We start from the raw sequence: 27416 nt of genomic DNA, 5'->3' as shown, positions 1-27416 counted from the left end.
TCAGAGTAACCAATATCTTTTTAGCTTCTATTTTTTTTATTTGTCGTGTCAGGACAACCAGTCATATTATATTACATTTCTAACAGAACAAAGCAAACAAACAGACAGAATACACAATTTGTGAGTTTGGTAGTTGATTAAATGTCCTTTGACCAGTATCTGGCCACTTGGAGTGCCTCTGGTGTTGCCGCAAGAAGGTCCTCCATTGTGCATGTGGCAGGGCTCAGGTTGCATTGCAGCAGTGGTTTGCTCCTCTCTGCACTCTCATGTCGAGGATTCCACTTTGTAGCCCCATTTCTTAAGGTTGGCTCTACATCTCGTGGTGCCAGAGCGCAGTCTGTTCAGCGCCTTCCAAGTCGCCCAGTCTTCTGTGTGCCCAGGGGGGAGTCTCTCATCTGGTATCAGCCATTGGTTGAGGTTCTGGGTTTGAGGTTTTTAGCTGTGGTTAGCAGACTATAGTGCAGTCTGATCACTTCATCCATCAAATGAGTACCAACAATTTCACTTACTCTCATCCAAAAATATGTTCTATAGACATTTTCTACATTTTCTGCCACAGTTCCATGGTATGCATAGGAAATTGCCCATTTCAATAAGATTCACTATTATCTGGTTTCATGCTTCCATGTTAGTTCTAAGAACATTTCCACTGGATTTCCAAGATTCGCTTTTTAGACACTCATTACCAACTTTGATCCTATGCTATATGTGAGGTTAAGATTTTTTAATCTTATTTTTTTTGCCCCATAGGCAACACTTTATCCTTTTTTTGTACTAAATTACATTTGTTTGTTTTTTAAGTGTCCATTCCATTTGTTTGAAGAGATTGTTTTGGAGCTCTTTCCCCACTGCTTTTTCCTTCTAACCAACTAAAATGATTTGGTGTCCTTGTTATTCTTGGATCCTGATCATTTGTGTTGACAGCTAAATCATGGAGGAGGTTGGAGGAGAACACATGTTGCTGCCAGGATTTGAGCTTAGGTACTGGAGGCCTGTATAGCCCAAGGAGCCCACTTGATTAGGTGCACCTTCACAACTTTATCTTGAGATGTAAGCAATCTCAGTGTTGCTTAACCCATCTCAGTGGTGTGATTAATGTTTTGCTAGAGCAGTGGTCCCCAGCCCTTGCTTCCATTCAGGATCCCTGATCATGTTGCTAAAATCTTCTGAAATATCAAATGACATCTGGGAACTCAAATTTGGGAGTTGCTTGGTGTGAGATTCTGCTCCTCGGATGTCAGTCCTAACAGAACATAAGAGATGGGACTGAGTCCAGGAGTATAAACCACTGCACTGATACAAAAATATGCTGTTGGGGATTAATAGCTGCGGTGGATGTAGTTGTGGCAAAGAAAGCTCATCATTCTGTCTACTGTGGAGTGCCATGACACACAGAATCCATGTGTTCCAAGGCAGGGTGTTTATGATATAATAATGACTTACATCTTCCTTGTCAGTACAAAGATGAAGAACTTCTTGCTAAAAGTTTATTGCTGCATTGACTATATTGAGGAGACAAGTCATTAATTGCTCTAATGTTTGGTTTAAATCTTTGTTTTCTTCTTTTAACAGCCTATTGTGTGTCACGGCTAGCATATAGCTTTTACACTCATAAGATGTATGCGGAATCGAACTCTGTGGCAGAGCTCTTCTGCAAATGGATGGCTAAGAAGGTGTTTTCCCAATATCCAGACCTTTTGACTGAAAAGGTAATTAAACATTTTATTTGTAGTTTGATAAACTGGCATGAAAAAAGCCTGCATGACATTTCAAAGACAAGATATATCTGCTTGGAAGATTATTGTATTATCCATTGTATTATCATAGAAAGAGAAAAAAGAGACTCAATGTGTGTATAAAAAAAACCCCTTAGATATGGTATAATGTGTTAACTATTGACCCTGAATGGTCTGGATGAAGGTGAACAAATGAAATTGAATCCAGGCAAGGCAGAGTACTCCTGGTCAGTTGTAAGGCTGAACAGTGTATAGGGTTACAGTCTGTAATGGATGGGGCTTGGGAGTCCTCCTGCAATCATTGTTGAGCCTGGAATCTCAGGTTTCAGTGGTGGCTAGGGGAGCTTTTGCACAATTAAAACGTTTGCGCCAGTTATATCTGTAGCTTGGGAAGCCAGATTTGGCCATGGTGGGGCGTGCTCCCAAATAGATTACTGCCGTGTGCTCTATGTGGGGTTGCCTTTGAAAACTGTTCAGAAGCTTCAAGTAGTCCAACAAGCTGCAACCAGGTTCCTTACTGGAGCGGGGTACAGGGAGCTCCACTGGGTGCCAGTCTGCTACTGAGCACAATTCAAAGTGCTGGCATTGGCCTATAAAGGCTTATATGGTTCTGGTCCAGTTTCCCTGTTTGAACGTATTTCCCTCTATGAACCATTTGGGAGGTTATGATTGTCCAGGGGGGCCCTGCTCTCGATCCCACCTCCTTCGCTGGTGGGTATGGGAGACAGAGCATTCTCAGTGGTGGCCCCTTGTCTATGGAACTCCTTCCTCAGTGAAATTAGATCACTGCCTTTCCTCTTGGCCTTCAGAAAGAAAGCAAAGACATGGCTATGGGATCAACTCTTTGTTCAGTAAAGTAATGCAATACAAGAAATGAATAGGGAATGTGTGCAATTGACAATTGGAAGAGCTTCAGACCATGATTTCAGATTATGTGATTTTTAAAAATACTAAGATGTTTTAATTTTATGTGTTTAAATGTGTTTAATGTTTAAATGTTGCTTATTTTTATGGTTCAATATGGTTTTAATTCATAGTATATGTTATTGTTTTTATGTTTTGGTTTTTCACATGTATGTTTGGCATTGAATTTTGCCATAATTATGTTAAAATACATAAATACAGTAAATAAATAAAAATAAATGTATGAAACAAAGTTTTTGTTTCATGAGCAAGCAAAATTGCCAGTATCTCAGGCACCCACTTAGACAATTTTGGACTTTGGAGTATTTTAGATTCCTAAATCCAAGATAAGGGATGCTCAACCTGTACCAGCATCTCACAGTGATTTAGACAAAATGATACAAGAAGATCCTGGAGCTGAAGGTTGGATCAGCTACTCAAACCAGTCTGCTTACAGATTTTGACCTTTTTCCATGGGACCATGTGATGTTATGACACCACATAACATCTTCCATTCTTCAAATGCTACCTTATGCCTCTGTCTACTTCACCTCAATTTTCTATTGATATTTTCTCCAATGATATAATAAAGATTTTGTCAGGACAGAGAATCTATAATGTTAGGTGTGGAGTAATCTTGTAACAGTGTTCAGTAATCATAGGCAATCTCCCTTGATGGAAAGACCCCCTGACAGAAAGACTGAACACAAATGTAGCTATTTGTATCTGAAGTTTTCTGGTATTCTTAGAAACTCTTCAACTTCAGTTGATGTCAATCGATGAAGACATTCTTGAGCAAGTTGGGCTCAGTGAGCTCATCATTTAAAGTCTTACTTCCGTTCAGAGAAAATTGACAGCTCATGCTATAGTTAATGAAAGTTTGAGGACTAAATGGGGTTTTTTCCCCTTCTCTTATAGCTATTTGCTTCATTCTATGCCACCTGAATGCTTTTCTCTTACTTTACAGCTACACAATTGTTTTAAATTGCAAGTGGAAAACTATAGAAAATTGGGCTTGGTAGAAGAAGCTCTGCAGGCTGTGGTACGCTGGCTGGCTTCTTATCCTAGCAAGATCACAGAACACATGGCAGAACCAATCTCCTTCTGGGTCAAAGTCAAAATCGATGCCAGCAAAAGTGGGGCAGATGACCTAAGACTGAAGTAAGAAGGGACTCGAGAGATGAGTATGCAACTCCTAAAATGGTGGATTGTTGTTTCCCAGTCCATTCTTCATGGTTGTAGTTTCAGACTCCCTTTATTTCCATGGGGGTAAAGGAAACACAGTACTGAAAAGAATGTCTTAACTGACATGCTGATGATTAAGGATAACAGGGAAATGAGGCTTCTGATATACTCCTTACCTTTTAAGGCTCGTCTTTCAGCACCAGTCAACATTTGGCGCTATAGTTCAACAATAGAGCACATTAATGCTTTTGCAATTCCTGTGAGAGAAACCTTGTTATAAAACAAAAGAGCCCTTTCTCAATTGTGTTTAAATGAAGTGGGAAAGTTCAGTCCTAATGGAGTATAATGGTCCATCATTCATTTACTTATGCAGAAGGGTGGTAGTTGCCAGCAAGGCAATAGCTCAAGGACGCTCACACACCTCTTCCCATATTCCCAGCTGGTAATGTCCAACTTATATTTGTTTGACCTATAAAGATAGCAATTTACTGTAACTCTGTGTAGTGATTATATCTGCACAGGAGTTGCATTTAAACACAGATTTCTTATGCATTTTTACATGAGATGCAACAGATACATCTAGGTTAGCTATGATCCTTTATCGCAGTGGTTCTCAACCTGTGGGTCCCCAGATTTTTTGGCCTTCAACTCCCAGAAATCCTAACAGCTGGTAAACTGACTGGGATTTCTGGGAGTTGTAAGCCAACACACCTGGGGACCCACAGATTGAGAACCACTACTTTATCATATTCTTAAGTGCCTATATGAGGGGCCCCCAGACTAAGGCCTGCGGGCCACTTCTGGCCCGCAAGGGCACTTATCCGGCCCACGGAGGAGGAGCCCCCCCCCCACAAACAGTGCCCCTCCCTTGGCAGGCTCATGCTATCCGTCAGGCCCGATGGGCAGCGTGAGCCAGCCAAAGGCACCTGCTCCGCGTGGCCTACTCGCGTGTAAAGCACCTTGCGAGGTGCTTTATGCGCGAGTAGGCCACGCGGGGCTGCTCCTCCCTTGGCAGGATCACGCTGCCCATTGGGCACGATGGGCAGCGTGAGCCAGCCAAGGGAGGCTGCCCCAGCGCTCCATGCAGTCATGCCGGCCACATGACCTTGGAGGTGTCTACGGACAACGCTGGCTCTTCGACTTAGAAATGAAGATGAGCACCACACCCCAGAGTCAGACATGACTGGACTTCGTATCAGAGGAAAACCTTTAACTAGGAAAATTGTGGAAGATCCAGGGTGGGAGAAAGAACTCTTGTCTGTTGGAGGTAGGTATGAATGTTTCAATTGGCCACCTTGATTACCATTTCATAGCCTGACAGTTTTTAGGGAGAATCCTTTGTTGAGAGGTGATTAGCTGGCCCTGATTGTTTCTTGTCTGGAGTTCCCCTGTGTTTGAGTGTTGTTCTTTATTTACAATTATAATTTTAGAGTTTTTTTTAATACTGGTAGCCAGATTTTGTTCAGACTAGAAATAGGAAGATTTCCCATTCTCTGCTCCTGGAATTACTGCCTAAAGAGGGCTAGAAAGAACCCCCACTAAAGGCCCTTCCACACAGCAAAATAAGATATGTGCAATGTGCATAGGATTTTTTTTATTGATTTTTTTTAAAAAAAACTATAGTCTGGCCCTTCAACGGTCTGAAGGACAGTGAACTGGCCCCTGGTTTTAAAAGTTTGAGGACCCCTGGCCTATATGAATTGGGCCTTAGTTCACTGCCCAGGCTGGCCATATTTATTTCTCAGCTCCCAAAGGAAGCAGAACTTATTCATGGTTTGAGCCAACAAGACATCCCTGGATTCTTGTTAAAAAAAACACCCACCTCTGGAGGTTATCCAGAGGCAAGGTTGTCTGCCTTCGTGCTCAGTTCCATTCAATCAGCTCAAAATTCCAACTTTTCCTGCTCATTAACTAGACCATACTTTGTTGCTCAGCATCACTCCTGATCAGCTTGTATATTAATCACAGGACTTTGAAGGAGGGTCTGGAAGACTACAATTTGGATTCTGAGATTCTTTTAGAAGTGCTGTTGGAGGAGCTCAAAGCCTACAAGACAGTGCGAGTAGACACTGGCCAGGAACGTTTCAATGTGATCTGTGACCTGCTAGATATGTGTCCTGATGATGGTAATTGCATCCATAAGCGGGCTGTGATCCTGGTGGAACTGGCCCAGGTGCTGTGTTATCATGACTACCGTGAGCATACAGAATGGTGAGTAGAGTCCAGTGTGGGATTTGTGTCAATTCTGTAGACGTTGCAGTGGTTTATTCCCCCAATTCAGGAAAATCTCAGTTTAACTTGAAACCCCATCTTTATTTAAGCCAACTTCTGTTCCAGTTGCACCTTCCAGTCTTTATCTTTAGTATTAAAATATTATTTGTAGTTTTGTCTTAAAACCTGTGATCACCATACATGTTGTATACCCATCGTATTTGTTCCTGAAACCTTAAAAAAGCGTTGAAATGTTAATTACCTTAAATCATTCAGAATTCCTAATATGGTGGCATATAACAATTAGGAAAACAACTGTGATGTTGTTTGATTGAATAGGTAATACATTCAATTGTTATATTTTTAAAAAAATGACTGAGACTTTCTAATAAGAGCAGTAGTTTCGTTTTGTGAAGCTGGAGCTGGAGCTGACAGATGGGAGCTCACCCCGCTCCCTGGCGTCAGACCACTGACCTTTCAGTCAGCAGTCCTGCTGGCACAGGGAGCTCCTAGGGCAGTAGTTAATGAGAACATAAAGTTAATAATGTTCAATGATTTTATAAAATTACTCAATATTAAAAATATTTCTGACATGGCTTCAAAACATCCAAGTTGACATCCTGCATTAAGACTTGGTTAAACTCCAGAGTGATCTGCACTGGATGCAAGAAGCAACTGGCAGACTCTTGACCTTGTTGGAAATGACAACCTTCTTCAAGCTTTCTCTAGTAATATTTATCTATGATCCTGTTGCTTTCTTTTTCCTGTATGTGTGTTCTGGTATGCAGCTTCCTTTACTCTGTGGTTTCTGAGAAGTTATAAAAGGGGCTGCAGAGCACATGCTATTTCTCTCTCTCCTTTTGACTATATGACCTGTTGATAACTGTTTTGCTGTAAGAGAAATGTACTGGCCGAATGGCACAGAGAATTAACTCACATATCTGAAACTGGACTGATAAGTTTTGTACGTTTATTTAACACATGAATTTTGTGAGTAAACCAAATATGTTATTTTTCCCAAGTTTACTCCATTTTTGTCTCTTGAGTGCATGATATAAAACAAGTTGTTTTATGGGAGTGTGTGTATGTATATGTGTGTATATATTGTATGTATATATAGAGGGGGGGCACTGAAAAATACTTCTGAAGCACTGCTGTTTTTGTGCACTGGCAAGTCTCTGTTTTCTTAACAGATCAGAGAGAACAGGTTAGAACAGGTTATTCAGTCTAACAACTGAAACCATTGCCTTGCGTAATTATATCTGGTTGTATATCACAAGAGAAGATTCTACTCTAAAGGGTTTTTGGTTCTTCTCTGAAAGGTCATGCTTTTCTAAAAGTTATGATCTCCAAATGGTGTTTTCCAAAAGGTTATGAATGCAATTTTCCAAAATACCCCGATTCCAGGTTCATCTGGCTGATATAGCTCCTTAATTCAATCACACAAAAGTCCAAGTGCCTCTCTAAGGGTGAAATGCTACTAGTTGCGGTTTTAAAGATCTGTTGTGGTGTGTCATCTCTGGCCATGCTGTCCATTTCTCTGCAGCGACTGTGCAAGACCAACTTGCAAATTTGGCTTAAACTCTAGTCTTTCTTTCGGTAGCTCTGCCTTGGACTCTATACATGAAGCCTTGCGACTGTTGGACTCAGTGCCAGAGACTCCTCAAAATAAAGAGCAGCTCCAGGATGACAAGGCCCAAGCCTTCCTCTGGCTTTACATCTGTACAATTGAGGACAAAATGCATGAAGTAAGTAACAATAAATAAAGCAGCATAAAAACCTTTGGCTAAAATCAGGGCTTTCTCTGCTTGCATAATCCTGAATCTAGCATAGTGTATTATTTTGTCTCCTGCTGTGCAGCTTCAGACCCCCCACCCCCACCCCCCGCATCCAAGATTTTGTCAGGCATTACCAGTGTTTTAAAATATGTCCTTTTAACCATAAGCACTAAGATTCTTTCTCTGTTTTTCTGAGATTAACAAAAACACATGACGATTTCCTAAGAAACCTGAATACTGTTTGCTGCCATATTTTGTGTTGTTACTGCTCTTGTTCTATTGCAGTTTTTTGAAGTCCCATTATAAAGTTTCTGTGAGCATGCAGATTCTCCACAGTGATCAGTTATAATGGCAACACTGTGTTAGGGATATTTTCATTAAAAGAGAAATCTCTATGATGCCAAATTCAGTTGCTGCTGCCATTAAGGTTTCTGTACTTGAGCAGTGGCTTCTCATTTTCACAAAAGCTATTGGCTTTTGTAACTGAAACTTTAATCTTTGTTGGTTTAAACAAAGGCCACACAAGTCTTTGATGCTTTCATTGTTTTCTTAACCATAACTCTGTCTTTGCATGCTTTGCCAGCACCCAGCATACTGAGGCATTTGCCAGAGTCACAACTGATGTCTTGTTACATCATATTCCATTATTTTAGTTATTAGCCTTGCCTTTTGCTTGCAGGGTTACAATTACCACAGTTACCAGTAGAAGTACTATGTGCGTTGCACTTAGAATAATTTTATTTATGGATTGGGAATAGCTTGTTTTCAGTTGTTCCATCATAATAAAGAGGTTATATTAGAATAGAAGAAGCAGAGCATATAGGCTTTACAAATTGTTGTTGCTTTTTTTCCAACACAGAGCATCAAGCAGGAACAGAGGATAAAAAATAACGAGAGACAAAAGGACACAGAAGTATTTGAAAGCTTTGAGACCAATGATCTGGGATATGAAAACAAGACCCAGGATGACAGATTCCTGTATCTTGGCATTTCCTTCAACTTATCAGCTGACTCTGGTAAGGTCATCTGCTATTGAAGTAAGAGAGACTGTATTAATTGAACTCTAATAATGTAAATATAGAAGAGTAAAAGATATAGTAAGACTTATAGGGACTTGCTAATTTTGCCCCTACCTTAGATAAAATGGTTCACAAACAAATGTAATCACGCTGAACCAGGGCCATTGCCACTTTCAAATGGTGAAACAAGGGCCAGCTTTAGCACAGCAGGTTAATTATCAGCTGCAGCTGCAGTAAATCTTGCCAACTGAAAGGTAGTTCGAAGCTGGGTCAAGGTGAGCTTCTGACCTTCAGCCCAGCTCCCCTGCCCAACTAGTGGATTGAAAAAGCAATGTGAGTAGATGAATAGGAACCACATTAAGCGGGAAATTATTTTAGGCACAGCGTTTTGGAGGAAAGTTTACAAACAAAGAAAGCTCTTCGGCAAGGAGATGGAGCGACAGCACCCTCCTGTGTCCGGAATGGAGTACAGCCTCCAAAAGATGCCGAATGATGAGAAAAAGTCTAAATATACCTCTATTTGTTGTCTGTGTTGTCATTGTATAATCAGCATTGAACGTTTGCTGTATATGTGTTCTGTGATCTTCCCTGAGTCCCCTTTGGGGTGAAAAGGGCGGAATATAAGTTCTGTAAATAAATAAAAGCCACGCAGCAAAAAAATAATTCATTGTCATAATACAGCAATTACAAGAATAGCCAATAATTCTACTGTGAGAAAGGCCTAATATAGCATATGTGGAGATATTTCTTGCCAGATTCTGAAATGACTACAGAGTAACCCCTCGGTGAGCCTTTCAGAGGAATATTCCAGACCACTTAACATCTACAGCAGGAGAAAAAGGCTCTGACTTTCCTATCTTCCTGGCAAATTGGATTTAAGACACACAGCGGACCAATGGCTACCTGATGGCAGGGGAACCTTTGACTCTCTAGATCAGGCGTGGGCAAACTTCAGCCCTCCAGATGTTTTGGACTTCGACAATTCCTAACAGTCTACTAGCTATTAGAATTTGTGGGAGTTGGAGCCCAAAACACCTGGAGGGCCAAAGTTTGATCATGCCTAATCTAGATGTTTTGGTCTAAAGTCCCTGTCAGCCTGACCAGTGTGACCAGTGGTAAGGGATTGTGAGAACTGTGATTGAATCATCTGGAAAATGAATTTCTTCATTCCTCAGCCATTTGGGTCCCATGCTATGTTGGAATTGGACCTTGTACTGCATATCAAAATGGTCCAGGAGCCAAACGTTGGGAACCTCTGTTATGTTTAGGGCAGATTTACTGTTGGCATAATATTTACTATTTAAAAAATGGCAACTTTTGTGCTGCTCAGAAGGGACAAGTGAAAACAATATTACTGCTTATAGCTGCTCTTGGCAGAAGGCTAAGGTTTAAATGTGTGCATGAAAGAATTATCTGCTGCTGTAGAAAGAACTGAAAGTTGACCAATCTTAGGCCTATGGTTGCATCTATAGTTTCTGTTGTCCAACACTTTGCTTTCTTTGCAGTGCAGTCAAAGTGCTTGGATGATGCTCTCGCCTTGTGGAAAGACCTCATATCCAAAAGTAGGACCCCAACTGTTCGTAGCATCGAGCAGACAACAGCATCTCTGCACATGATGGCAGCTTTATACAGGGTCATGGGGAAGGTGATGAGATATATTTTATACAGCTGCATATTTGTTGTGATTTTCCATCAGCTTCTTTCTTGCTTTCTCTTATGTCTTTTGTCCTCATTGGATGCTTCTGTGGTATCTATGAAATAACATGCAGAAAGAAAAATTAAGTCTCCCTCTTCCCTTGTAAGAGTCTCATAAATCCTGATTTCTTCCCCTTGTTCCATCTCAGGGGCCTCTTTCCCAAAGTAGAGGACATAAAATGACAGAAAAGTGCATTTCACACTTCTTAGGCAGAACTTGTTACCACTTGTGGTTGGTGTTGTTTGGGCAGGTCATCTTCTGCCCATAGATTTACAATCAAATTGTAGCAGTAGGTATGTGTTTATTGTGTATTTTTGTATGTCTTGTGGGAAATTAACTTTCATATGCTCGTTATGGCAGCTTAACAAGAATACGAGGATTGATTGAAAAGTAATGCCTCCACATTTGTAACTCCTCAAAAGATTGCAATACTGGTATGTGGCAGGTACTGGCTTGTTCAGTAGATACTCTTCTACAGTTCCAATTTGGCTGGTAGCCTTAGCATTGAAAGGTTGCGTTGTTAAAGTTTAAAGTATGGAACCCTGCACAAGCAACGTGAAGTCATTAAATTCTTGACAGCAGAAGCTGTCCCCCCAAAGGAGATTAATCAGAGAATGCAAGCTGTTTATGGTGATTGTGTTGATGTGAGTACTGTGCATTGTTGGGCAAGTAAGTTTAAAGATGCTGAGGTGGGAACATCTGACTTACATGACAAAGAGTTGGACGTCCTGTGACAGCAGCCACCGAGTTTCAGAAGCAAAAGGTTGACAGATTGATTCAGAACAATCGTTGTATCACTCAGAGAGAAATTTCTAGCATAATGGGTTACATTATTTTCCTGTCGTGCTTTGCTTGGCTATCGGAAGATCTGTCCACGATGGGTTGCGGAAACAGAGTGCCGACTTCTTCTGTGACAGCTTCAGAAAACTTGTTCATTGTTGGCAGAAATGTATGAGGAAAAGTGAATAGTGGTAGTTAAAGAGCACATTCTAAGGATTATTTCTGCATCTGATTTATTAAAAAGTATTAAAATATGCAGCCTTTCAGGAGTATCATCCACAAATTTGAAATAGTGGAAGATAAGGTCTTTTAATTTTCTTGGACTTTCACTGCCACTATAGTTTGTGGTTAAAGTAATATATAGGAGAGGGAAAAGGGACTGAGTGGTGCTTGCTTGCATAGCCCCACAGAAAAAAGCATAAAAATACCTACTTAACATGAAAAATACCTACTTGGCAGCTCCCTGTGCTGGGCTGTCGAAAGCTCAAGATGTTTGTGTTAGGTGCCTTCTAATGCAAAACAATCTGAAATTTTCAGTTCTCAAAACATGCCTTATCTCATAAAAAAAAGAGATTTCAAGACTGTGGCAAACTTTTCGAGAGCAACATGGTTGGCTGTCTCTTCTCTCCTGTACTTCTTAGGGAAAACTACCCTAAAATATAGCAGAGAATCCAAAAACATAAACAGGATAAAAAAGTTGAGCATTCAGCTCATTAGCAATCAAAGCGTGAAGTGCTGTGTGATGTAGCTGTAAATTCAGAAGCAGGCAAAGATGCAGAGTCCAGTTTTAAAAATCACAAAATGTTTATTTACAACTAGCTGTCCCCTGCCATGCGTTGGTGTGGCCCAGTTTGTGTATATGTGTTTTGTGTGTATATATATGTGTATATGCATTTGTATATATATTTGTGTATATATGTGTGTTTGTGTATATATGTGGTTTTGCACATATGTTGTAATGTATTTTTTGTTTTTTGGCTTTTAAGTCTCCTGCTGTGATTTTCAGTGTTTTGATGAGTGATGGTCACTCGTTGGCCTGATAGGTGTATTGTGTCCAAATTGGGTGTCAATTCGTCCAGTGGTTTTTGAGTTATGTTAATCCCACAAACAAACATTACATTTTTATTTATATAGATCAGGGGTCCTCAAACTTTTAAAACACAGGGCCAGGTCACAGTTCCTCAAACTGTTGGAGGGCCGAATTATAAATTGAAAAAAATGAATGAATTCCTATGTACACTGCACATATCATATTTGTAGTGCAAAAAAAACAACACTTTAAACAATAAAATAATTAAAATGAAGAACAATTTTAACAAATATAAACTTATTAGTATTTCAGTGGGAAGTGTGGCCCGCTTTTGGCTGTTGTTGTTGTTTGGATTGTTGTTGTTGTTGTGTGCTTTCAAGTCGTTTCAGACTTAGGTTGATCCTGAGTGAGGGCCAGATAAATGATCTTGGAGGGCCGCATCCTGCCCCCGGGCCTTAGTTTGAGGACCCCTGATATAGATCATAAACAATAAGAAATAGATACATTCCCAACTGTCATAGAGGAGACATGGGGGAAGGGAAACCCTCAGACTATTCTAATGCTAACAAAACTGTTCCTCATTGAGGACTTGAGGCTTGGGTAGTGTGAGGTTCAATTCCAACAGTACTGTCTTGCAGTTGCATTCGCTCCCTTGCAACCCACCACTCATGTGCCTAAATGCTTTCTCTACATTGTGTTCTGCAGCCATTGCAGGCTATGGAGAGCTACTTCCTGATTGCAACTCTGTCCAGTGCACTTAAAGACGTCGTGGCAAAGACCAGTGCCTTGTGCCAAATCACCAAGTTACTTTTGCAGCTGGAGTGCCCGGGTTATGCTGAGGTGGGTATAAAAAAATTAGTTGCTTGTATCCAGACCTCTTATAGTCCCTAGTTCCACATAGCTTGACTGTCAGTAGCTAACAGAGAAATGCCTGTCTCTGTGTATCTTTGTCTGGATTTAAGTCTTTCTTCTGTGTTAATATTAAACTATAACTAGACCTGAATTAAACTGAACTGAACATGGGACATTATTCATATAAAACATGGGTTCTGAATCGGCGGTGTGGTTTCTTAAGGTCTTAGGCTCCTGCTGACACTTTTCTTGGAGATGCAGGATTTGAGTAGGTTGAGTAGGAAGACCATACCTGTGAGGTATGGTCTTCCCTTCCATCTCTATCAAATTAGTGTTGGAAGGGACCACAAGGGGCATCCAATCCACCCCCCCCCCCCCCCCCCCGGCCATGCAGTACTCACAGTCAAGGCATTGCCACTATGTTCCCAACATTGTTAACAGTTCTCTTAAGAGCAACAAGAATGAAAGTGGCAAAAATAAGTAATTACAAACCATAGCAGAACTGCCCCCGCACCAATATTCCAAATCAAATTTGGGTCATTGCCAAACATAATCATTCTTCCAGTGATTTGCTGAAATGTTCTGAATAACATTTGAACATAATAAGCCAAGCTACGTGCTACATCAGGGCACACTGTGAACTGGCAATTGGCTGGTCCATTCAACCTATTTCTTCCTTTAATTGATAAAAATTTGACAGCCAACAGCAAATCTATATAACTGGCTTGCAAAAGGGAGGGAACAAAGTGACACATTACTTGTCCACATTACAGCATCATAAGCCAAACCTGACATTATTATGTAAGTGAATGTTCCAAAGCTCTTGCTGTTTTGCTGAAGGCTGGGAGTGACAGAGATTGGCAAGGCTCCCTTAGGAAAGCAGTAGAGAATTGATAGGGAATCTTATCCCTGTGTTCCTGCCTGTTGGATGAAAGTGAGTATATAGGGGAAAGCCCCTTGAGAAAGTGGTCCTAGACTGTTTTCTCTCCTGACGTTTCGCCTGCATCTAGGCAGGCATCCTCAGAGGTTGTGAGGTCTGCTGGAATTAGGAAAATTGCATTTATATATCTGTGGAATGTCCAGGGTGGGACAAAGAACTCTTGTCTGTTGGAGCTAGATGTGAATGTTTCAACTGGCCACCTTCATTAGCATTTGATGGCCTGGCAATTTTTTGGTGTGGCTTGTTAGTGCCTGGGGGCATCTTTTGTTGAGAGGTTATTAGTTGTCCCTGATTGTTTCCTCTCTGGAGTTTCCCTGTGTTTGGGTGGGGTTTTTTTGTTTTTGTTTTTTATGGTTTTGGTTTTCTTGTGGGTTTTTTGCTGTTATAATTTTTAATACTTTTTAATACTTTAATACTTTTATAGTTTTTAATACTGGTAGAACTTTCTCATTTATTTATTTATTGTGTCAGAAGTGATTTGAGGGTACAGTTATAATGTATTTGAAAACACAAAGAAAGTTTTAAAAATTTGGCTTTATGCTAAATGTCCTTTGACCAGAAGCTGGCCACTTGGAGTGCCTCTGGTGTCGCTGTGAGAAGGTCCTCCATTGTGCATGTAACAGGGCTCAGGTTGCATAGTAGTAGATGGTCTGTGATTTGCTCTTCTCCACACATAATTACAAATAGGTAATTATGGGACAAATCCTGATTGAAATCTTTTATTAAAATCTTTCATTAAAACTCCAATGGACTCTTAGTAATTTTGTCAACTTTGCTTTTTGTTTTCTATCTCTTTTAGATCATTTTAAAAGAAGCTGAATCCTGCCTGCAGAATGTAGACAGCAATCATGATTCTTACCTGCTGACAAAACAAACGTTAACTATGCTCTCTAGCAAGTTATGCTTAGCAAGCCACAAGGTATTTTGCTTAACACCAACAGCTATTCCCCTCAGTTCCTTTTTGTACATTTTGTAATTTGCCTCAGAAAAGCCAGTAGTCTAAAGCTTCCTCCCGGACCCATAATTTGACTATAGAAAAAAAAATACCGGCCTAGGTAAACACTGTTTCTGGGCACAATTGCAATTGGGATGTGTACTTCACTTCTTCCCAGTTCAGTTTGCCATGCAATGGTGTATCGTAAATTTAGTCGTACCTGGAACAGGATGTCAAACTTGAATGATCTAAACCAGGTCTGTCAAACTTATGTCCCTCCAGGTGTTTGGGCCTCCAGCTCCCAGAAGCCCTAACCAGCTTCTCCAATGCACAGGAATTTTGGGCCATGTTTGACACCTCTGGTTTGTGCCAGGAAGCAGTGTATACCCAGACCAGTATTTTTTTTCTGTAGTCAAACTGACATCACTGAAGTGGCTGCAAGTAATTAGGGCTCTTATTGTCCCCACTATACCTGGGTTATACTAGAATATCCTACTTTTTGATATGCCTATGCTTTGAATTGCATAAATCCCTCCCTGTTTGAGAGTAAACGATCTTACTCATGAGCTATTAAAAATCATGCCTTATGCACTTGCTATTCTTGGAAGTAGTTTTCTAGACAATTGATCTTTTGCCTCATTTTGTTTCTCTTTCATGGAAAGATTGAAGAAGGTATTCTTCTTCTAACAGAAGTTTTGCAAAGCCTTGCTCTGCAGAGGTCCTCTAAAGTCTGGTGCCTGCTCCGAGCCAACGCTCTCCACTTAACAGCTGCTTACCTTGGCCTGCCTCCTTCCATTCTCCCACTGGCACTGAGGCAGAAACTCTTTGTGCAAGGTAGGAATGGAAAACTTACCCACCTCCTCTTCATTGTTAATCCAACTCACCTGATACTTTAAAACATCTGATAAGATAAATTGATTGTATTGCCGAAGGCTTTCATGGCTGGAATCACTGGGTTGTTGTGGGTTTTTTCAGGCTATATGGCCATGTTCTAGAGGCATTCTCTCCTGATGTTTCGCCTGCATCTATGGCAAGCATCCTCAGAGGTAGTGAGGTCTGTTGGAACTAGGAAAAAGGGTTTATATATTTGTGGAATGACCAGGGTGGGACAAAGGACTTTTGTCTGCTGGAGCTAGGTGTGAATGTTTCAACTGACCACCTTGATTAGCATTTGATTGCCTGGCAGTGCCTGGAGCAATCTTTTGTTGAGAGGTGATTAGATGTCCTTGTTTGTTTCCTCTCTGTTTTTGTGCTGTTCTAATTTTAGAGTTTTTTTAATACTAGTAGCCAAACACGAATCAAGGAACATGAAAGGCACTGCAGACTACTTCAACCAGAGAAGTCAGCCATAGTAGAGCACCTGATGAACCAACCTGGACACAACATATTATTTGAGAACACAGAAATGTTGGATCACTCCAACAACCACCATGTCAGACTACACAGAGAAACCATTGAAATCCACAAGCATGTGGACAATTTCAACAGAAAGGAGGGAACCATGAAAATGAACAAAATCTGACTACCAGTATTAAAAAACTCTAAAATTAGAACAGCACAACAAAAGTCCATTGTCCCACCCTGGTCATTCCACAGATATATAAACCCTTTTTCTGAGTTCCAACAGACCTCACTACCTCTGAGGATGCTTGCCATAGATGCAGGCGAAATGTCAGGAGAAATGCCTCTAGAACATGACCATATGGCCCGAAAAAACCTACAATAACCCAGTAAATTGATTGTGGATGAAAGGGGTTTGAAGACCCTAAGTGTTCAACAGTGGCTACGACTTTATCAGGATTGGCAAGGCAATCCATTTGAGATTCAAGGACAGATTATGTCATTTCACCTAATCCTTTTTGGAAAAAATGGCATTCCTAACCCTTTTGAAAAGAAAGATGATGTCATATCCTTTTGGCAAATGTGAATCTCCATGAACATCTGGAGACCACCTTTGGAAACCACTAGTCAAGGAAACGCATGGCCTTGTTAGAAGTCAACCCTTTGAAAAAGTGATGATCACAAGCATTCATGTAATGGCACACAGGTAACTCAGCTGTTAAACTGATAAAGCGTGTCTTTGAACTGCCAGGGGCAAAGACATGCCACTGCACAAAAAACATATACTTAGCAGAGTTTTGAAAATGTTTCTTTGAAGTTGAAATTGCAGTTGCCCAAAACATACTCTCTCTTGACACCTCTTAGTTTAAAATATGTACTCAGAGATAAAAACAGAATCTTCTTTTAAAATTAATGTATCTTGTTTACTCATAGACATATTGTATTAATTTAGTATACAGGCACATTTCTTATCAAAGTTCAGTTATAGATAGGATGTTGTTTCTCCGTGTTGAGAATACAGGGCATCATTCTTAATCAATAGTCCACAGTCTTTAAGTGTACATCTTATAAAAGTCCAAACTGTATAATTATACTAAATGCTTCTCAAAGCAAACATATAATAAACTGTTCCTGAGTAAGTCCAAAAGACATCTGCTTCCATTGAAGTCCAAAAGCACACTGTATCCACCTCCACTGAGGTCTAAAGCAAACTGTTAACTGCTAAAGCATATTAATAACAAAATGGAGTCTTGAGTCTAAACATGCTTAGTACAATCATGTCTGTAGCCCCTCCCACACCAAAAAGTACAGTCATACTGGCAAATCAATATATACATACAATACAGGTTAGCAAATACATCAACAAACAAATAGTGAAGGCTTGGAAGGTTGCTACTTCCAACAAACTTTGATAATTCTGGCTGCTATCTTCCAATATGGTGGAAGCTGCAAGCCGAAAAATAAATTGCCAAATAAATTATAGGGCAACAGTATTGGGACTTGAGGACTTTTTCTTTAAACAGGAAAACCAATCTGCCAAATATTATGGAATCATTTGCATATTTACAGCCTGCTTCTGCCTCCAAAAGGACTCTCAATGTATCCCCAAACCTAGGAATATTGAGATGCAACAGGGGGCTAATAAACAGTCAATTTTCTCTCCCTTTTTACAGGATGGAAGACTCCTGAAATGGCTTTGAGTGATGCCCACAGGCTCTACCGCAGCATTCTATTGAACTTCTCTCTAATTAGTTGTGAAACTTCTGTTAAAGATGGTCCAGAACATCCATTTGTAGATCATGGTAAAAAAAAAGGATGATGATTGATTTTCCTTTGAAGTTAATACAAACTGTTGCTGTGTCTGCATTCTTGATTTTTTAAAAAATTCTTAAAAAATTAAAAGATACAAACAAGTCCAGGCTTGGAATTTTTCATCCATTTCCTTGTTTCTTTTCACCAGATTTTAGAAATAAGTCATTCAAAGTTACTCTGGAGTAGAATATTATGTGCATATAAAATTATATCAAATCACTTTCTTACAGGGCTTTGAAAAATATATTTTATAGCAAAAGAACGCATATCTCCAACACATTATTTTATTCTTGTAAAAGGTTTTTAGGTGGATTTGATATCTTATAGAAACAAGCTCCACATTTGGGGACAAAGGTGTTTTTGTTTGTTTTGTTTTATTAAAAAATATATATTTTTAACATTTATAAGATGTCTTGTTGTCTTTTTGAGGGCATTAGTTACATCTGTTGATAATGAAGTACAAGTGATAGCTATTTTTATCCCAAGAGGAAATGCCTCCAGACTTCAGCACGTCTCTAGTAACTTTAGGCAGGGTGAACCTGAATATGCAGCTAAGCAGATCCACATTTACTTAACTTGTGTAATTTTTTTTCAGGAGACAATCTGGTGCAGAAATGGCAAGTCTTGGCTGACATGTTTGTTTGCTCTGAGAGCTTGGTGTCTCTCCTTGGCGAGATTGAGACTATAAGTGAAGCAAAAGCCTTTTGCCTGGAAGCACTTAAAATCTCAATGAAGCTGCAATCTATTCGATGGTACGGAATAGTCTTTTTGTCTCTTTATAATCATATTCACATATAACCCTTTTTTGTAAAGGCACAGTGATGATGGGAAAATCACAAACTTGAAATCAAAAGGCCTACACTCCATTGTTAGTCCAAGTACAGTACACTGATGAATCAATAGGAAGTTAGCACATTCATAATTTCCGTTGATTAGAATGGGTCTGTTCTCAATGTGAGCAACTGGATTAAGGCCAAAGTGAACTCCTATGGACTCTCTCCTTTTTCAAAAGAGAAATTCTAGATACAGGCCTTTCCGTTATATGGAAAGCATATATAACTAGAGATATGGTAACTGTATGAGTAAAGTAAACAAAGGCTCCCCTTCTAGAATGCTACAAGTCCAAGTAACAGGGATGCTGTGTGTCTTCAAGTTGTTTCTCCATTGTGGTCCCTGTGAAATCTAAAATATGGTATTTCATTCGCATGCGCAGGCAGCTTCGGAATTTTCTAGAAATCTTTTAGACGCTTTTAGGCAGTAGCCCTGCCCACTCTTCTCCTAAAGTACAGGGTTAGTCAAAATGCATAGGCCAATAAGCCATTCAATTGAATGGCTTATTGGCCTATGCATTTTGACTAACCCTGTATATATAGCCAGTGGGAGGGGCTACTGCCTCAGTTCCTTTTGTCCACCATTTTCGCAGCAGCTAGGGAATTTTTCTCTTATTTTTCTTTGACCAGCATTTTTGGACTGCCTTTTTAAAAAAACGACTGCATTTACTTTCTTGTTTTTGCTTCATGGTTGTGGTATGGTATGTTATCCACCACCATGCTACAAGTTCAAGTAACAGGGTTACTTGAACTTGTGTGTCTTCAAGTTGTTTCCATCCTGCAGTGACCCTAAACTGAGTTTTATTCACAAGATTTTCTTAGAGGGAGTTTGGCTTATCCTTACTCTGAAGCTGAAAGAGCATGACTTGCCCATATGTGCGAATTCACAGGTGACCACTCGGGAAACTACGGTTACAGGTAAGCAACCTATATTTCCCACGAAGTATCCTCTTCCATTTAAAAGGTACCAGTTTTCTAGGTCTGAAGACAAAGATGCTCACATTTGGCTCAGAGCAACAGAGTCTGTTGCTGGCTGCTGAACCGCATGCTTTGTTTTATTTTTCCCTTCAGGTGTGCTTGCTTTCTGATCTTGAAGAGCAGCCTGGAATTGCAGCGCAGTGACCTGGAATTGTGTCGCTCAGATCTCGAGCAGATCCTTTTCCTTCTTGAGTCAAGCACAGGTGAGGCTAGGGAAAGGGTGGAGATTGGTTTGTTTTTGATTTTTTGTTGTAGTGAGAAAAGGAAGCAGTGTGCCTTTGCTCCATGACTGAATTTAAGTATGGGGGTGGTGGATTGGTCTCCATTTTGAAGGATAGATCTCTCTTGTGTTGGGGCAACTCGATCGAAAGTGATAGAGGTGTGTCATGTTCCTGAATGTTTAAGGGCCCTTCCAGATAGGCTCTTTATCCCAGGACCTGATCCCAGGTTTTATGCTTTAAATTGGGTTATATGAGTCCTCACTGCCAGATAATCTGGGATAAACAGAAAATCTGGGATCAGATCCTGGGATAAAGAGCCTGTCTGGAAGGGCCCTAAGGCAATATTTCCTCTGAAATATGAGGAGTGGTCATGAGCAAGGATGAGCCAAGAAAAGAGATGGAATTGTTGCTTTTTAGCAGAGATGGGCAACTGTGGAGGACCAGGGGATCACCTTACGACCCTAGAAGACCTTGCCCTCTAAGGTGTCTGGTGACATTTTGGGATGTTTTTTAGACATACATACCCACATGGTCACTTTAAGCTTGGCAAAACGCTTTTAAAAAGAAATAGCAAGTGATTCATTTTACCAAAGGGCATTTGGGAGCCAAAAACTGTGTGTGTGTGTTGTCGGAGGGCGGGGGGGGGGGGCTTGACCATTGAAGAAACATTAAACTAGCTCTTCCCTCCTGCTTGCAGTTTTTGAAAATAATGAAAAAAAAGTTGATGTAAAAATAAAGCCGAAGAAAGCAGGATGCCATGACAAGAAACCTCGACGCCAGAGCTTGGAGTCTTCACCGGAAGAGAGGTCTTTCCTCAGGGAAGTGTCTCTGGAGTTTGTCGATACCATCTCTGCACAGAAGGAGAATTTGCTCACCACCTCGCCGGTGCTGAAGCCAAAACTGAAGAAGCTACCCAGCTTTTTAAGCCATTCGGAAGGATGCCACTGCTCTTTGTGTTCAGATGTGATTCTCTCAGCTGTCTGCCTCTGTTGGCTGATCACCTCTGCAGAGAGGGAACTGGCCTATGGGAACAGGATGGAAGGATTGCATCTCCTGGAAGCTGCTCTGCAGCGGTGTGCTGTGGTATCTCTGCGCATTTCAAGCATGGTGGCAGCCATTTCTGAAGGCAAAGACAAGGTGTTTGTGGCCCCACGGCAGCCCTCAGTCAGATTTCTTGATGATTTAATAGCTCGTATTTATGTGACACTTGCAAAACAAAGCATGAATGCCAACAGACCAGAGAAAAAGCTTTCGAAGTTTCTGGAGACTGGCTTGACCTTTCTGTCTTCCAAGCAATCACAGAAACCTGGACTTGAATATCAAAGGGCTAGGCTGCTGCTTATCAAAGCAGTGGCTACCATTTCTGTCTTAGCCTCTGGTCAAGATGGCTGTGCAGGCAACACGGTTTTTAGCACATGGTCCTGGAAACTCCCATTATCTCTTCAGGGCAGCCAAGAAGGCAAGCCAGCAGCAAGGAAGGCATCAGACGAACTCCATAGGTTGGCCCCCAAAAGTAAAATACAGAGGCAGGTACGCGCTGCCTCTAAAGCAAAGCCAAAGAGGGTCCAAGGAATGAAGTTACAACCCGCGGTCAAAATTAATGATGTGTTTGCCCTGCCTGATTCTGACTCCGAGATTCCTCCAGTTAGCCTTAGGCCCCCAGCAGAACTCTGTACTCCAGCCCCGCGATCTCTTCCAGTCTCCAAAACAAGACAGTCTTCCACTGCCAAGCCAATTCTCTCCCACAAAGCTCCATTTGCAGTTTTTGAGGATGCTTCTCCAAAGCTGAAGACTGAACTTCCAAAAGCTCCCAAAGTCACCAGAAGAATGAAATCTCGAATTAAGGTAAGAGGATAGATAGCATGACAACTGGTTCAGGGAAGTTAGCAAGAACATGGGGATATCTGTATCTGGCATGGCTAGTGCCCAGGTTTAGAAATCTTGCTCTTAAATTAAAGTTTAATTGCGTTTTAGCCAAACCTATGCATTGCCACTATCCTTTTTAAATGCCACACAAAAGATATGTGTCCCATGTATTTAGTTGTTTCCCTACGTGGTTGTGCTGTGAATACGCACAATTGGTACTTCTGCGCATGCGCAGCATTGCTCCGGAATCTTCAGTTAGATTTTTAAAAGAATCAGCGGTTGGACCTGCGCACACTCCCCATGATAGTATAAATAGCCCGCGGCTGGCTAACCGCCTCCAGAGCTCTTCATCCGCGCTAAAAACGACAGCAAGCTCAGATCTTCTTTCTTCAGAACATTTAAATTGTTTATTTTATTAATTTATTTATGCTAGTTATTTAGTATGTCTAATACCAAAGGATTTAAACGCTGCTCTGCCTGCCAGATAATGATGCGCACTCTTTGTGCATCGTCTGCTTGGGTGAAGGACATTTGTTATTGAGCTGCAATTTCCATCAGCCACGGCCATAAGGGCAAGGGATTAAAGATGATGACAGCTATAGTACAACATCATTTGAAGGACCACAAATTGCATATGTCTGCTTTAGAAAAAAATACATTTGTTTCAGATTTTAAGTCAGCCAGATAATGCCTGTTTTGTATTTTAAACATTATTTTTTTACAATTGTCTACAAGGCAATACATTTTAGTTTTAACAATTTTAAAAAAAGTAAATGAGTTTGAATTCCACAAGCCTATTATATAGAGACTTTCCAAATTACCTTGCCTAATGAGGACATAAGTAAAGGTAAAAGTTTCCCCTTGACGTTAAGTCTAGCCATGTCCAACTCTGGGGGGTGGTGCTCATCTCCATTTCTAAGCCGATGAGCCAGCATTGTCCATAGACACCTCCAAGGTCATGTGGCCAGCATGACTGCATGGAGCACTGTTATCTTCCCACCAGAGTGGTACCTATTGATCTACTCACCTTTGATGTTTTCAAACTGCTAGATTGGCAGAACTCCCAATTAGCGTGGCAAGTGGCCATGTTGGCTAGGGAATTGGGGAATTCGTCTCCTGAGAAAAAATGGATACCTATAGAAAGATTGCAACCACTCCACAAAATTCTCTTCTTTCATTTCCTTGTAAGTAGATTTTGCTTTTAACCTGGATGTAGCACAAATTTCCTTTTAAAATCTACCTAAAGTTAATCGCTTTCATTACAACCTTTGGCAGTGATTTCCATTTTTGCTGGAAGTGTCCTGGGATAGGTGAGGAGAGGAGAAGTATGTTGCGTTGAATCAATTTGTTGCGCAGTAGCAATGTCCAACATGACTAAAAACCCAATGCCAAAGACACAGACCAGTCAAGAGAAATAAAACAGTAGAGCTTTACTCTTAGTTGCAGAGTTGAAAATAAAACAGCTTGGCACACTTACATTGTCTCTGTAAGTAATACAGAACAAATGTTCTGTGTTATAAATTATAGAGCATAACAAAAGTACATAGTTACTTCACCATTGCATAAGCTTCTTGTATCTGCTCTCCAGCAAGTCAAACAGCCAACTGCTAACCGTTTGCAAAAGCCTCAAAACTGTTACATTCAAGAGGCGTGGCCCAGCCTTGCTTAGCTGAGCTAGTTTTGCAGCTGCAGTTAATCATCAACACTTTGCAAGGCTTTTCTGCAAGGCTTTCTTTAACACACACACTGGACTTATAACAATATACCATAATAAAGTAAATACTTTTTTCTTCCCTAGGTCATTTTCAGTGATGACAGTGATGTTGAAGATACTCCACAAACTAGGCAGGAGCCCCAGTTCCCCACTGCCAAAGAACCAATGGTTGCCATCCACAGACCAGGACAGAGGACAGCGGCCTCTAGCCAAAAGCCATCTAAGGTGACTTCTGCCAAGATAACAGGGAGCAATGTGAGCTCTTCTGACAATGAGTCTCAGATGGAAAAGACAAAATCCCAACCTGGAAGATCGTGTGCCAAGAGAGTCACTAGGCGTGGAAAACAGCTTGAGGTAACCCAGAAAACTTCTTATAAGGGGAGCGCTTGCAGAGCTCAGGCTGAGCAAGGAGAAAGAATTGCTGAAGAAGAAAAAGAGATAATGAGGACCATTGAGGAAGGACTTGAGTCTAACTTTGAAGTCTTATGTGCTTCTGATGAAGATGATGTCATTAAAGGTAAGCTTGGGCTACTTGAGAAACCTTGAAATGTCAGGTGGCAACTTTCAGTCCTTCAAGTCATTTGTGTCCCTCTCGGCCGCTATGAAACCCGTTCTGCCAAGTTTTCATTGTAGTGTGGTCCAGGGGAGAGAGGCAGATGGACTCTCAGGATTACTGGTGATGTTGGTCACGCTTGTACTTTGTTGGATAATGAATCTGAGGTAGCAATAAGACTCCTGAACCAGGTTATTGGAGAAGATGTTGACTGTTTGCTTTCATGTGTATAGGTGCAATTGCGAAGATGAGAAATTATTTATGATAAATACTCGTATAAGCTGAATTTTCAGCCCTTTTTTAGGCTGAAAAAGCCCTCGGTGTATACTTGAGTTAAGGTTATTTATTTTACTCTGTTATTATTTTCATTACATGTATTATTTTACTCTATTGCATTAACATATTTTACTCTATTGTTTTTATTACATTTTAAATTTTACTCTATTATTATTATTACAGTTATTTTACTCTATTACTGTTATTACATTTCCATTATTTCACTCTATTATTATTATTATTATTATTATTATTATTATTATTATTATACATGCATTATTTTATTCTTTTTATTATTATTGGCTACATAAGCACATTTACATTGAAGAGGGTTAGAATAAAGGTTCAATCAGAGTTAGAGAGTCTTATCTTAAATTGCAGTTTTATGTATATATCCAAAAATATTTAACCTACTTATGCCTCAATTAATGTAATTTTATTGGTATCTTTTTATTTTGAAATTTACCAGTAGCTGCTGCATTTCCCACCCTCGGCTTATACTTGAGTCAATATGTTTTCCCAGTTTTTTATGGTAAAATTAGGTGCCTCGGCTTATATTCAGGTCGGCTTATACTCGAGTATATACATTATTTATTTTTTATTTACAGTATTTATATTTCACCCTTCTCATCCCAAAGGACACTCAGGGCGGATCATAGAACACATATATGACAAACTTTCAATGCCTTTTATACACTGACAAGACAGACAATTGTACATAGAGGTATAGATAGGCTTTTCCCATCCTTGACATCTTGGAGGCTTGTGCTCAGTTCCAGCCACGGAAGGGGGTGTGTGTACTGTAGCTCCATCTTTCTACCACAGAGCTTTGTTCGTAAACTTCCTCCTTGATCGAATCGTCAGCATTTTCTGGCATTTTCTTATGGGTGCTTTAAATACCTTCCCATTTATCTACTCACACTTTTGCTTTCAAACTGTTAGGTAGGCCGAAGCTGGGCTAAAGTCCAGGAGCTCACCCTAATCTGGGCTTTAAACTGTCAGCCTTTTGCTTGGCAAGATTTACTGCAGTTGGTGGTTAACTTGCTGTGTTAAAGTTTGGGAATTAATGCCGGGTCTTTTCAGTGACCAGTTCCAGTAGGGGTCTTAGAACACCTGCAGGTTTATTGTGGCATCCATTTCCATGGATTTCATGCATGTGAATGAATTTATCCATTAATGCTTACTGGTGGGTCAACTGAATAGTCTTACCCAGTGCACTTCAATCTCTCATCATCCCAGCCACAATGACCATACTAGTACAGCATGGAAGGAGGTTCTGGGTCATAGAATCCTTTGTCACGCTCCCACCCCCATTGCAGGCGTGACTGGTGGGGACGAGGGAGAGGGCTTTCTTGGTGGTGGCCCCCTCGACTCTGGAACTCACTCCCCAAGGACATCAGGCATACCCCAATTCTGGCAGTCTAGGAGGTGCCTGAAAACATGATTGTTCCAGTGTGCCTTCCCAGAATAAGGAAACTCCCAGCAATATGTCCTTAAATGCACTTTATTAATGATCTAGGATTGTCTGCACGCCCCATCCCTCTCCGAAAATTCTATCCTAGTCATATTTCACCTGTTCATGGTCAGCATTATTTTTAAATTTTTAATTATTACATTTGGCCCAGCCATAGGTCTTTTAAACGTCGTTGTGTTACTGTAAATGTTTATTGCTTATTTTTTGTTATGAGTTTTTATTTTATTGTTTGTATTACTGTTGTTATTGTTTTTATTTCTGATGTATTGTGGGCTCGGCCTCATGTAAGCCGCACCGAATCCCTTGGGGAGATAGTAGCGTGGTATAAATGAAGTTTTATTATTATTATATTATAAGATTTTTCTAGTGAGTTTAGTAAGTTTGTTCACCACCTCATAATGGCTGCTGGATTGGCAGACATTGGTTCACAGATTATAAAGGCACTATATGGATGGTTGAAGTGATTTTTTTTTCTCTGCAGAGGGCAGAAAGCACTTTAACACTGAAGACGGCCAAGAGATTCTCCGGAGAGATATTGCTGGTGATTTGCGGGAGATTTTTAAGGCGGCAGACAAGAGAACCTGTGAAGATCCATTCAGCTTGGATGCTCTTGCAACCTCTTTGGACACACTTGCCAGTAAGGGCCATGGTCTTCTCCCCAATCTCCCTATTTCTGAAAGCTTAATTATTACTTAAAGATTGAGCACGACTATTTGGAGAAAACTTTAAAGGCAGGTCTTCTGAAACCTGCCATCTTGACAAATTATGTCGTATTTGCAGCCATTACAGACTCCTTGTCCATGGACTCTGTCTATGACTCCCTGCAAACCGCCTTCCACTCAGTTGGCCATTACCCTCCGGGAACCTTCTACAGCCATCTCTGTCAGCTCATGGCTCTCTGCATTGGGAACAAGGATCCACTGCGTACTGCTTACTTGGTTTCTGAGTCGGTTGCCGTCACTCTTCGCCATCAGATACTCACTATCACCAACAGGAAACTCAAGTAAGAACCGAGGTCAGGGAAAAGGGAAGATGGAGACATGGTCTGGAAGGGCTAATTTTGTCAGCAGTTCTATAAGGATCAGCAGCCCATATCCAGTGTGTAGTTTCAAAGTTGCCTTAAAGATCATTGTCTATATTGATGTACCATATCTGCTGCAGTCAGTGAGTTAAGGATTGGAGGGTCATCTTGTCTTTGACCTCAGGCATCAAAATATCTTAGACTGCCCTGCAGAAGTGTATATTAAACATTTAACCCCTTGAAAATCTATGCTAGTACAAGCTGCT

General features: G+C 40.6%; 1 protein-coding gene across 1 annotated transcript in view; it reads left to right on the top strand.

Annotated features, from left to right (window-relative positions):
- ESPL1 (extra spindle pole bodies like 1, separase) overlaps positions 1-27416 on the top strand; it is a 46487-nt gene that overhangs the window by 10071 nt on the left and 9000 nt on the right. The window contains exons 6-21 of the mRNA XM_067464259.1: positions 1573-1709; positions 3607-3800; positions 5793-6035; positions 7639-7783; positions 8673-8829; positions 10338-10477; positions 13044-13178; positions 14930-15049; positions 15727-15898; positions 18079-18207; positions 18813-18969; positions 20119-20228; positions 20944-22091; positions 23911-24343; positions 26611-26766; positions 26910-27132. Coding sequence (XP_067320360.1) covers positions 1573-1709; positions 3607-3800; positions 5793-6035; positions 7639-7783; positions 8673-8829; positions 10338-10477; positions 13044-13178; positions 14930-15049; positions 15727-15898; positions 18079-18207; positions 18813-18969; positions 20119-20228; positions 20944-22091; positions 23911-24343; positions 26611-26766; positions 26910-27132 — 3799 coding nt within the window. The remainder of the gene's footprint in view (positions 1-1572; positions 1710-3606; positions 3801-5792; positions 6036-7638; positions 7784-8672; positions 8830-10337; positions 10478-13043; positions 13179-14929; positions 15050-15726; positions 15899-18078; positions 18208-18812; positions 18970-20118; positions 20229-20943; positions 22092-23910; positions 24344-26610; positions 26767-26909; positions 27133-27416) is intronic.

Source organism: Anolis sagrei, chromosome 2 (assembly GCF_037176765.1).
Source record: "Anolis sagrei isolate rAnoSag1 chromosome 2, rAnoSag1.mat, whole genome shotgun sequence".
Lineage (NCBI taxonomy): Eukaryota > Metazoa > Chordata > Lepidosauria > Squamata > Dactyloidae > Anolis > Anolis sagrei.
This window is presented reverse-complemented; position numbering and strand designations above follow the sequence as displayed.